The following is a 12,659-nucleotide window of genomic DNA, read 5'->3' on the forward strand; positions in this document are numbered from 1 at the left end:
TTTATGAAAAATGCATTTATGAAAAATGTCATGCATTTATGAAAAATGCATGACATGAAAATGCATGACATGAAATGCATGAAAAATGCATTTTCATACATGCATTTATGGAAAAATGTTCCATAAATGCATGTATGAAAAGCATTGATTTTTTTAGTCGGCTCTGAGCGGAGCATGTTATTAATTGATTGGTCTTGTGTTGAGTTCTGTAGAGAAATGCAAAGCCTCCGATTTCAAGGTTAAGAAATCCTTATCCGACCTCAAACTGCTGCTGTGGAGTTTTATGCTCGCAATCTGCTTGAGCAGACCAAGGTATCGATTCCCTCGTTGGAGAGGTAGACGCTATAAACCATAACCGTAAACTATAAATTGCGGTTTATCGGTTAAAAGAATCAATAGGACGTTTGCACTTTGGTTGGTTGGCCATTTGGGTCAGAGTGTAAAATCTTGGTAAGTTCAACTGCAAATAATGTTTTCTCGTTTGAGTTGTTGGCTGTATCTATACAACTGTAAGGGCTGCACAATTGATCAAACTAAAATCAAAATTGCTGTATGGCCTTCTGTGACTTTAAATAAGTAAATATAGTCTCCATGCACTGTATGTTCTACAATAGACCTTGTTCAGAGCAGTGCCATGACAGGTGTGAAAGCGAGGTCGTGAGGGATAGACTTGTCATTTTTTCAGTGGTATTTGCTGTGAAAAGCCTGAATAAAGCAAGCTCCTAGATCACTTATTTTCCACAGCTCATCTTGTCTGGAGTTTTTTGTCTACTGAAATTTCATGGAAAGATATTTTTGCAGTGTTTCATCAGCAGTTCAATCCAAAAACATATTAAATAACAGTTCAACCCACTGAAGAGATGTATGTCTATCCCTCACAGCCTCACTTTCATTCCCCAAAGATGGCATTGATGTGAATAAGGTCTATAGGCATTATTCTCCAATGCTACAATTTGAAGGTTTTAAAAAACCACCTTGCGGTGTTGCAAATATATATTTTATGGTATAAAAATTCCAATTTTAAAATATTCTAAAATTTTCTAATTTTACAATATATTAAAATGTTCTAAATATTCAAAATATTCTAATGTTTTCTGTATAATATTATATACAGTAGTATTGAAATTTTTTAATTTTAGAATACTCTAAAATATTCTAAATATTCAATTATTTTTTATAAAATATTTGTATAACATATGATATACTATCTTATATAAATATCTTAATTTTCAATATATTCATGTTCTATATAGTCAAAATATTACAATGTCTTTAATATAATGTTTGTATTATTGTATAAAAATATTGTAGTTTTAGAATATTTTTAAATATCTTTCATTATTTTTCAAAAATAATATTAGTCTGGATGAAAATTATCACAACTAAAATGGACCAAAAATAGGTCTGAGTCCACTTTGAAGTACAATGTGAATGCAAAGAGAACCAGATTGTTTTGAAGTTCATTGATTTTTTGGGGTCTCCTAAAAAGGTCTGTACTTGATTTTAAGAGAACAAGCATGAATGTCCTTCAAGACTAACTTTTTCTGTTAGCACCAGAACTTTTTGTTGTGCAAAACATGTTTTAACTTTGAGACAAAAGGCATAGTTTGTAGTTTTTGCTGTTCCGCATGAGAGCTACTGTTTGAGTTATTCTTGTTCTTTTAATCTTGATATCGAAGCAACTAAAATGTGAGATGTTCTAACACATTGCGGTTCAAATCCCAATATCAATAAGCAAAAATAACCACACAAGACCAAATTGTGCAGCACCTGTGATGCTTTTTTATCGCTCTGTCTCACCAGTTGTCTTGCTGGTGAATTTCTCTCTTTTTTTCTCTGTCTGTCAATGTATCTGCATCAACCCATCCGTCTACCTCATCTGTACCTCTCCATCCTCTGATCCGTCTGTTTTTCCACATCACGTCTTCATCCTGTCAACTTTGACTGAGGCTTTCAAAGACGCTGAAGGCTGTTGTTTCTCGCCATCTCTCGCTATTGATTAATAGAACCTGCATCGCTTTACGTAGACTCTGCTTTGTTTTTAATTAATAGGCCGTTAAGGGCCTGCATTGATTGATAATCCAGCATCCCGTTGACAGGCGTACACTGGGGCCTCTGGGGGGCCCATCAGGGCCACGTTTATTTACAGCTCTTATTAATGATTCACTTAGTTCTGCTTTATTAGGTAGTGCTCGCTGCTCGTCCCAAATGGGGTCTGCAATTCTGCACTAGAGACAAATCTATGGAGAGTCGCCCCAAGTTCATCCATCCCGTCTGATAACAAATCTATTTACAAGCTCTGCCTTAGAGATAATTGGAACAGCTGAGGTGAGATAAAGCATGGCAGGATCGGTCAATTTGATCACAGCTGTCAGCACTTTATAAGGGAGAAAAGGTGGAAGATATGAAGGATGAACTGTAGGAGGAGGATTGTAATCTTACAGTCCGTCATACATAAAGAAAGAAGATTATAGGAACAGGTCACGGCATCATATTGTATAGAGTGAAGAGTGAATATCTTGCATATTTTGTCTTCATCATAATAAAATAATAAGATGCATGACCAGCAATATCAAGCACCAGTATATTAATAATATAATAAATATTATTGTTTAATTCTACACATTAAATATTATTTCATTTGATGCTGATTATAATATTGTAAACTGTAATAATTATAATCACACTATAGTTCATTATTATTAATAAATATTATTACATTCTAAATATTACATTTGATGTTAATTATAATATTGTATAATGTAATAAAAATAATGAAAAAGTTAAAAGTTTTTCTGACAATATAGTTCATTACCCAATTACCCAGTTCATTACCCAATAATTTTTTTCGCCGCTAGAGGTCGCTAACCTCTTACAATAACAAAGGCTTAGGTTGATGACGCATAAGCGGAATTATGGAACTTGTCGTCATGCTGATGGATCTAATAATGTTTTTGGATGAGTGAATACAGTGATGTTTTTTAACATGACTGTAGTATGAAGCCAGTCGCGATTGCTAATGAGAGACAGATATCAGCGCCACACGCGAGTCCTGTAACTTTGTGGGCGGGTCTTGGGCGCTGTTGCTATTTTCCCGGTGGGATAAATGACTCTTGCGCCTGGCACAAATCTAAAAGGGGTTGGTCTGAAGTAGCTTCATTATTCATAGGTGTGGTTTGGGCGTAACGTGAAATAAACCAATCAGAGCGTCATCTCACATTCCCTTTAAGAGCAGGCGCGCTTGTTCTAAAGCGGATTCCTATTATAACGGCGGATTTGCCAGGCGCGCGCCAGAAGCGGTTCACAGCCGAGGAGAGCAACGTTCTCGTCAGGGCCGTAAAACACAGAGAAGTGACATTGGGGATGGAGAAACCCACCCAAATTAACTTCTGTTAAACAGGCGTATGATAATTTGGGTAAATGTGTAAGCTACATGTATGCTTTTATAATAAATGGTCTATCTATCTATCTATCTATCTATCTATCTATCTATCTATCTATCGTAATAATGCATGATTTGCAAAAATGAAAACGGCTGCTTAGATGAGAGAATCAAAGTGTATGCGCGTTGTGCACACACTACATTGATTATGGCCAAGCATGCGCCCTTAAAATAGCATAATGAACAACGCGCAACGCGCCACTGACTTTAGACTAGTTTTTTTCTGGTCAGTGGCGCAATTGAACACGCCTCCTTTTTTGCGCTGAACCGCCCAGGGAGCGCAAGTTCATTTCCTAGTTTAGCGACGTGCTTCTGTGGAGGGAAAATTGCGCTTTGCGCGGGTGCAAAATAGGAATGATACATGCGTCGGTGTACAAAGTCAATTGCGCGGGGTGCAAGATAGGGCCCATAATGTTATTCTGTGCTAGTTTGTGTATGAGACTAGCAGTAAGCTAGATCAACATTAGAATAACATACTGATCATATTCTAACATTTCATCATGTTGAGCTATACACTCACCGGCCACTTTATTAGGTACACCTGTCCAACTGCTCGTTAACACTTAATTTCTAAGCAGCCAATCACATGGCGGCAACTCAGTGCATTTAGGCATGTAGACATGGTCAAGACAATCTCCTGCAGTTCAAACCGAGCATCAGTATGGGGAAGAAAGTTGATTTGAGTGACTTTGAACGTGGCATGATTGTTGGTGCCAGAAGGGCTGGTCTGAGTATTTCAGAAACTGCTAATCTACTGGGATTTTCACGCACAACCATCTCTAGGGTTTACAGAGAATGGTCCGAAAAAGAAAAAACATCCAGTGAGCGGCAGTTCTGTGGGCGGAAATGCCTTGTTGATGCCAGAGGTCAGAGGAGAATGGCCAGACTGGTTCGAGCTGATAGAAGGGCAACAGTGACTGAAATAACCACTCGTTACAACCGAGGTATGCAGCAAAGCATTTGTGAAGCCACAACACGCACAACCTTGAGGCGGATGGGCTACAACAGCAGAAGACTCCACCGGGTACCACTCATCTCCACTACAAATAGGAAAAAGAGGCTACAATTTGCAAGAGCTCACCAAAATTGAACAGTTGAAGACTGGAAAAATGTTGCCTGGTCTGATGAGTCTCGATTGCTGTTGAGACATTCAGATGTTAGAGTCAGAATTTGGCGTAAACAGAATGAGAACATGGAACCATCATGCCTTGTTACCACTGTGCAGGCTGGTGGTGGTGGTGTAATGGTGTGGGGGATGTTTTCCTGGCACACTTTAGGCCCCTTAGTGCCAATTGGGCATCGTTTAAATGCCACGGTCTACCTGAGCATTGTTTCTGACCATGTCCATCCCTTTATGGCCACCATGTACCCATCCTCTGATGGCTACTTCCACCATGTCACAAAGCTCTAATCATTTCAAATTGGTTTCTTGAACATGACAATGAGTTCACTGTACTAAAATGGCCTCCACAGTCACCAGATCTCAACCCAATAGAGCATCTTTGGGATGTGGTGGAACGGGAGATTCGCATCATGGATGTGCAGCCGACAAATCTGCGGCAACTGTGTGATGCCATCATGTCAATATGGACCAAACTCCCTGAGGAATGCTTCCAGCACCTTGTTGAATCTATGCCACGAAGAATTGAGGCAGTTCTGAAGGCAAAAGGGGGTCCAACCCGTTACTAGCATGGGGTACCTAATAAAGTGGCCGGTGAGTGTATAACATTGATTAGTTTTATGTACATTTGCTCACCTGTCTAATAAAGTACATGCAAGAGCGGTGTCTCTGTGGTGTCGTGACTCGTGAAGCTCTGTCAAGTCGAAGTTTGTCGCGGACGTGGAGCTCTCGGCATCTCGAAAACGCCACGCTGATATTGATCCTCATTTTAGTTCTCCTTTTGTCCCAAAGTCTGCTTGCCATGGTCCATAATGTTTGAACGAAACAACAACAGCGTGAGCGTGCCGCTAGACGTGACGCAGTTGTTCACATCTGTCGCCATGGTTACTATGGTATGAGCGGAAACCAGGTATAACGTGGATATTACGTCATTGACAGGCGACAATGACCAGGGACGAGCCATTATTTAAAATTGGAATTTCTCTGAAATTAATAATCTTTGGGAACTTTTGGGATATTGTAAGTACACAACTGCAGGAAATATATCACACTGTGCAAGTGATTTTTGGATATTTTATTACAAAAATCTTACATATTGTACCTTTAATAAGCTAATAAGCATATTATCATTTAAATTCTACACATTAATTATAATATTGTGTAATTTAATAATATCACAATGAACAAATTTATAGTTCATTACTCTATTGCAAGCTTAATAAGCTTAAATTCTGCACATTAGATATCACATTTTTTGTTAATTATAATATATTGTAAATTATTTTTATTATTATTATTATTATTCACAATAAACAAATTTGTGGCAAATAATATAGTTTATTATTATTGTTGTTGTTATTAGTAAATACACATTAAGTATTAAATTTAATGTTAATTATTATATTGTATAATTCAAAAAATTATAATCACAATTACTGATACAGTAATATACTTAATTATTACATTATATAACATCAAATATTTTGTATATAATGTAATAATAATAGTTATAAAACACATTTTTGACAAATAATTTAGTTTAATAGCCTGTTGCGAACTTGCCATATTAATATAATTTATACCACATTCTCTCAGCCCACTTCATGAGGTGCATCCTGAGATGAATTTAAACAGTAATGAAGTTTGCATCTACTGTATGTTTGCCATCTTTTGGCTCCATTTAAAACAATTAAATTACAAATATATTTTTGTAAAGGAACTCAATGTCCAAAGCATAAATCTTTGAATCAAAAGCTTTTTAAGATCGTGAGAAGAAATGTGTCAAATGTGTCCATTCATTCATAACCAGATCTCAGAGTATACCTTTAAAAAAGTTTTGTGACATACAGTACCTCACTAGCATATGACTGCGTTCTGTCCCCTAGAGGCGTCCACATGTATGATGTCAGAGTGGATCAGCTGGTCCCCGTGCAGCGCCTCGTGTGGCATGGGCATGAGGTCCAGAGAGAGATATGTCAAGCAGTTCCCAGAGGACGGCTCCAGCTGTACACTGCCAACCGAGGAGACAGAGAAGTGTGTGGTCAACGAGGACTGTTGTAAGTTAGACATACATTATACTGTATGTTGTGTTGATGTTTTTATGGACATTCAGTGTCAAAAGTCTAAAGCCTAAAGTCTACACCAGTAATGTTAGACACATGTATGTATGTGTGTGTTGTAGCACCCAGTAGCTGTGTGGTGACCGAGTGGGGTGAGTGGGAGCCCTGCAGCGTGAGCTGTGGAGTGGGGATGAGGAGGAGAGAGCGCATGATGAAGATGGAAGCCTCAGATGGCTCTCCGTGTCGAGCGCAGCTGGCGGAGGCAGAGAAGTGCATGATGCCTGAGTGCAGTGAGTATGAAGCGTCAACTTAATCCAACAACCTCTCATGGGCCAGGCAAGATGCCCTGCTTCACCAGGCTTGATTCATTACCAGAATTCCTCTTTGGGGCTAGTCGATTTCTAATTAGACCTGCTTGTCACTTGCCCCGGGTCGGGCTACACCAGCCGCTCATAAGGTCTCATTTAAATGAAGGCGTCAAGTTCATACTCGGGGCTTTGTATACTCGTTGCTAAGTCGGTACTTAATTTGGCTGCACCATTTGTTCTTAAGGCATTTTATTTGCTCTGTAAAGTAATGCGTAGTCACATAATATAACCTTTATTTATCCAATAATCAGCCTTCAAATTTGTACATAGAAGTAGTTAAAGGCTGTCCATTTCAGTTTTAACTTGTAACAGTTGATGCTTCAAACTGAACAGTAATTCAGTTTACCATTGCAATATGATATATAAACAATAAATACATTTTATAATAAGTAATAATAAATAAAATATAATAAATAGTACATTTAAATATGTAAATATTCAGGAATTGTATCTAAATTGTGGCAATAAATAAATACCTGTACAGTAGACTGAAAATATATTAATTCATGCATTTTTATTAAATTCTAAAGATGAAATATTAAATTTGATGTTAATTATGATAATTGTGTAATTTAACAACCACCATGCCCACAACAAATTAATAATTATTATTATTAAATAATATTATTAAGTTTTTATATTAGTTAATTAATTACTTTTATTTATTTATTCTGCACATACTGTATAATAATAAAATATGTAAATGTGACTGGTGAATCAAAATAGTTTTTTACTTAAATAGGATTGATCTACAGTGGATGAGAAAACCATTATGCATCATTGCAAAGTTTTGGTTTCAACACTTATATTAGCAAGTCAATATTTTTTTGACTGGCTATACAGTAAAAATTTACAAATATGCTCTAAAATATACTTTAAAATATTTATAAAAATATAGTAGTAACTTTTGTAACATTGTGTTAACCCTGTGTGTGTAGACGCAGTGGTGTGTATGGTGTCTCCGTGGTCAGACTGGGGAGAATGCAGTGTGTCCTGCGGTGTGGGCATGCGTTCCCGTCAGCGCATGCTGAAGACGCCCGTAGAGCCCAGCCTGTGCCCAGATGAGCTCGAGCAGGTCGAGAAGTGCATGTTTCCTGAATGCCGTGAGTAATACACACACACACACGCCTTTACTTGCTATCTAAATGGGGACATATCAAAGACTTCTTGTTTTCATGTAAAGCTAAATACTACATTCTAAATACTACAGACTAACCCTAATACGATTTACCAAATAAAGATGTCCCCAAACAGAATTTCGTTTGCAAAATTGTCCCCATACTATAGCTAAGTGCATGCACAAAAATGCACAGATGGGTGGAATGCTGTCTTTTTAATTGATTCCATTCCTCCTCCAGCCACGGACTGCATGCTGTCGGAGTGGTCAGCTTGGTCCGAGTGCAATAAGTCTTGCGGGAAGGGTCACATGATCCGCTCACGAATGGTCAAGCTAGAGCCTCAGTTCGGGGGCCTGCCCTGCCCCGAGACGGTCCAGAGGAAGAAATGCAAGATCCGCAAGTGCACGAGAGGCTCCCGTGCCAGCGACAAGAGAAAGAGACAGGAAGCTCCAGACAGGAGGAGAGGAAAACAGAGCAGGGAGTCTGTGGCAGAGGAGAGCTCAGGTCTAGAATTATTTAGTATTTACTCGTTGCAAATTTAGCTCTCTGTCAACAGATCGTTCCTGGAAGCCGGATTTATGTTAATTGCACAAGGATTGTGCAACTGAATCTGAATTTAAAGTCAACCTGAAATCAAATTTGACCTATTTTTTTTACGTGTTCCTGGTTTTACTTTGCATGATTTGTCAGTGGAGGTTAACATATTTGTCTTTTTCTTGGCTGATAGCGGATTTGAGGTGGGTAGAAAAACTATATTTCAATGTTTTTGCAAAGGAACGCAAAGTTTCTCTGGGGAATGCCAAAGTTTTGAAAGTTTTTTAAAAAGTTTGTGCAAAAATTATTTTGTCCCATCTAATTTTCAAATAACAATTGGGATTTTAAGGTTACCATTTGGATACGTCAAGATTATATGAAATGCCTTTTTTTACACTTTGATCAATTCCCAAAGGATAACATCAAGTCATTTTTTTTCTTATTGAATTTTCAATTTTACACAGAAATATGTTACATTATGGTAGTAAAATGAGTTGCAAGTTCCAAAACCTAGTAGGCTACCTACAGAATAAATATTTTAAGGCATCACAAGTGCACTCTCAAGGCCTATTTCAAAAGGCAGAGAAGTAATAATGCACAATAATTTTGTAAATATTATTACAATTTAAAATAACTGTTTTCTATTTTAATATATTTTAAAATATAATTTATTCCTGTGATCAAAGCTGAATTTTCAGCATCATTACTCCAGTCCTTCATAAATCATTCTAGTATGCTGATTTCCTGCTCAAGAAACATTTTTTATTATTATTAATGTGCAAAATGTCCTGTTTCAATCTGTGGTCCATTTAAAGGGATAGTTTATCCAAAAATGAAAATTAGCCAATGATTTATTCACCCTCAAGTCATCCTAGGTGTGTATGACATTCTTCTTTCAGACGAATAATATTTTTGTGCGAACTGTGATGCATTTTTTTTCCCAGGATTCTTTGGTGAATAGAGTTTTTTAAAAACATAATTTATTTGAAATAGAAATCTTTTGTAACATTATAAATGTCTTTACTGTCACTTTTGATCAATTTAATACACATTGCTAAAAAATGAAAATATTAATAAAAATAAAAAAAAATATTTGCATAACATTCCAAATCACGGACTTATGAGGTGCTATGACAATAGGATGCATCTTAAAAAGATCCCTATGTGGGCATCAATGCTTTCTACGTTTTGGAACAGAGCTAATATTTTTGTTATTGATCAAATTGTTCTCTTAAGCTCCCTGTAAATGCTCTGTATTGCTCCTACGTGAAGCGATCAATACATCACATCTTTTAAAGCTCTGCCACTCTCTCATGTGTAAGAGGTGGCAGGGCATCTCTTACACACACACACACACACACACACACACACACACTGTATTGTCAGCATATGATGAAGTGATTCAGTACGGCCACAGATGGTGATGTAGAGAATGTCCCAGGCTTATTGTACAAGGGAAGTCTCTCTGGTCTCGCTGCTCATTTCTAACACACACATATACATCACCTTTAACTATGCTGTCCTCATCATCTGTGGAGGACACTGGTAATCTTCATTCTTGATACTTTATTTTGGTCGCCACCTTCTCAGGAGGAAGTTAAACACTCTTGATAACCACCACTCCCCTTTTTGAGCATAGACACAAAAGTACACTATCCAAACTTAAATGGTTGTAATTCATGAATGTCAGAAGTCAAAGCACTTCAAAAAATGAAAGTGTAAAAAAGTTATAGAAGTTTGTTTACTGTAAAACAAAAATATTGCACTAAACATTTTTTTATTTAATACAAAATATATATTTTACAAAATAATTTGGACTCTACAACTGCTTTAAAATCTAAGACGTACTGTATGTCTCACTAAGTTGTGTTCTAAATTTCAAGTTAATATCACAAAAATTAAGATTGCTGTGGCATTTTATTTAGGCACTATATTGAAAACGACACCAGGTGACACCCACACTGCATTGAACATTTTAGGATGCGTTCACCTGTTGCAAAGTAATACATTTCTGTCACAATATCACTTCTATCACAAAACACGTGGAACCTCAAGTCTTATACCTTTCCAACAATATGTTTTGTCAAGATAAAAAGATTTGATTTGAAATAGTGCAGTAAATTTTGTCAAATTTGAAACATGAGACTGCCCACTAGGGGGAGGAGCTTGATAAAATTATTTAAAGTACTGTTTCCATTAAAACATAATGTCCAATTTAAAAAAATTAATTTTGAGTGTTTTGAATTTTGAATGATACCAAATTTATGATGATTAATAAAATATTTGATAGGGGAAAAGGCAAAAATGCAAAGCGCACCAAGTGTCCCGATACCAGGACACTGACAGTTAACAGTTAAGGGCCCTTGTTCAAAACCCCACCTTGATTTTCTTGTACTCTCTTCCAACAGCCTGTCCGATACGCCCGTGGTCCAGCTGGACGGAGTGTACCAAGCCGTGCGGCGGGGGGATGCAAGAACGCGTGATGAACGTAAAGAAGAAGGGCAAATCCTCACAGCCCAACCACTGCAAAAACAAGAGGGAGATTCGCGCATGCAATGTGCACCCTTGCTAAGAGTGACACTCTATCACTGTAATACACACACACACACACACACCCCAACACACACACACTCAGCCCTTAAAGAGGCTGAATAGGGCAGAAACAGAGTAGTTTTAACCCAGGGTTTCCAGAAGCGGGACCGGCGAGGGATGTGTGTTCCAGTTACAGCTTGTAGGATTTTAGAGTAACACACACGTGGACCAGGCCTGTTATCCGTGATTAGTTTTAGATGCCTTCTTAGCGGGCATATATACCGTATCAATGTATAACCGACACTTTTCAGTACCAACTTCACTAAAAACATCAGTGTGCACTTCTTTTTTTAAACAATAATCACATTTTCCTTCCATTCGTTATGCACAACCACCTTCTTTTGGGGTAAAGGTCAGAGGTCAAAACAGATATGTAGCATTCCTGTAAAAAAACACATGGGCTGCATCCGAAATCGCATGCTTCCCTACTATATAGTAGGCGAAAAACACTATGTGACAAAAGAAGTCACAGAACTCATACAAGAGTAGGCAAAAAGTGCCCGGATGACCTACTACTTCTGGCCAGATTCTGAAGTGTGCATACGATGGACACTTTACTATCCCATGAGGCCACGGGAGAGGATTTGTGAATGTCAGTGAAGCGAACATTCATGACAACGACAACATGATGAATGTAATACATTCACACATTCATACTTTTTTGGCTGTTGCAAAGTAAGTACACTATTAAAAATATAAAATTTCTTTATTGGCATCAATGGTTCCATAAAGAATCTTTAACATCCATGGAAACTTTCCATTGCACAAAAGGTTCCTTGTAGTGGAAAATGTTTTTCACACTTTGAAAAAATATTTTTTTTTTAAGAACTGGTCACTGAACGGTTCTTCTGGGAACTAAAAATGGTTCTTCTATGACATCGTTGTCAAAACACCTTTATTTTTAAGAGTGTACTTGTTGAAAATAAGTAGCTACTCAAGAGAGAATGCGATTTCAGACACAGCCATGGGTTTCTGCACCCAATAAAGCATTTTGGATGCAATCTCATAATGGTTTGTAAAGAAAAACAGGGAGTTTAGCGCCAGCATTTCAGTTTCTAATCCGAGGCCGCCTCTATTGAGTGATATCAAGGTGGGTCACCCACAATCGATGCCCAATTGATTCGGACAGCAAGTGTTTGGTGAGGACGGATGATTTTTGTCGGAAAATCTAGGTAAATACAGGCTTAGGGAGATGCACTGGCCGGCCTATGGATAGTTTAACATTATATTCCTGAACTAAAAAGCACAGGTAAGCATAACCATTCGACTTTTTTTTGGTTTTATTTTATAAATCGTGATATATTAACTTGGAGATGAAAATAGATTGTGTCTTTTCATTGCATTATTAGATGTATAAGAGGCAAATGTGAAATATTAACTCATCTGTAGGGACAGAAGGCATTTAAATTAGACATTTTCTTACTT

General features: G+C 37.4%; 1 protein-coding gene across 1 annotated transcript in view; it reads left to right on the plus strand.

Annotated features, from left to right (window-relative positions):
• The window catches only part of spon1b (spondin 1b), a 64,665-nt gene extending 53,150 nt beyond the window's left edge, over positions 1-11,515 (plus strand). Inside the window, exons 12-16 of the mRNA XM_056250920.1 lie at positions 6,449-6,619; positions 6,745-6,912; positions 7,929-8,093; positions 8,349-8,612; positions 11,051-11,515. Of these exons, the coding sequence (XP_056106895.1) occupies positions 6,449-6,619; positions 6,745-6,912; positions 7,929-8,093; positions 8,349-8,612; positions 11,051-11,214 (932 nt within the window). The 3' untranslated portion in view covers positions 11,215-11,515. The remainder of the gene's footprint in view (positions 1-6,448; positions 6,620-6,744; positions 6,913-7,928; positions 8,094-8,348; positions 8,613-11,050) is intronic.
• Positions 11,516-12,659: the final 1,144 nt, after the last annotated feature.

This window comes from Rhinichthys klamathensis, unplaced genomic scaffold (assembly GCF_029890125.1).
Source record: "Rhinichthys klamathensis goyatoka isolate OS25496 unplaced genomic scaffold, OSU_Roscu_1.1 h1tg000076l_1, whole genome shotgun sequence".
Taxonomy (NCBI): domain Eukaryota; kingdom Metazoa; phylum Chordata; class Actinopteri; order Cypriniformes; family Leuciscidae; genus Rhinichthys; species Rhinichthys klamathensis.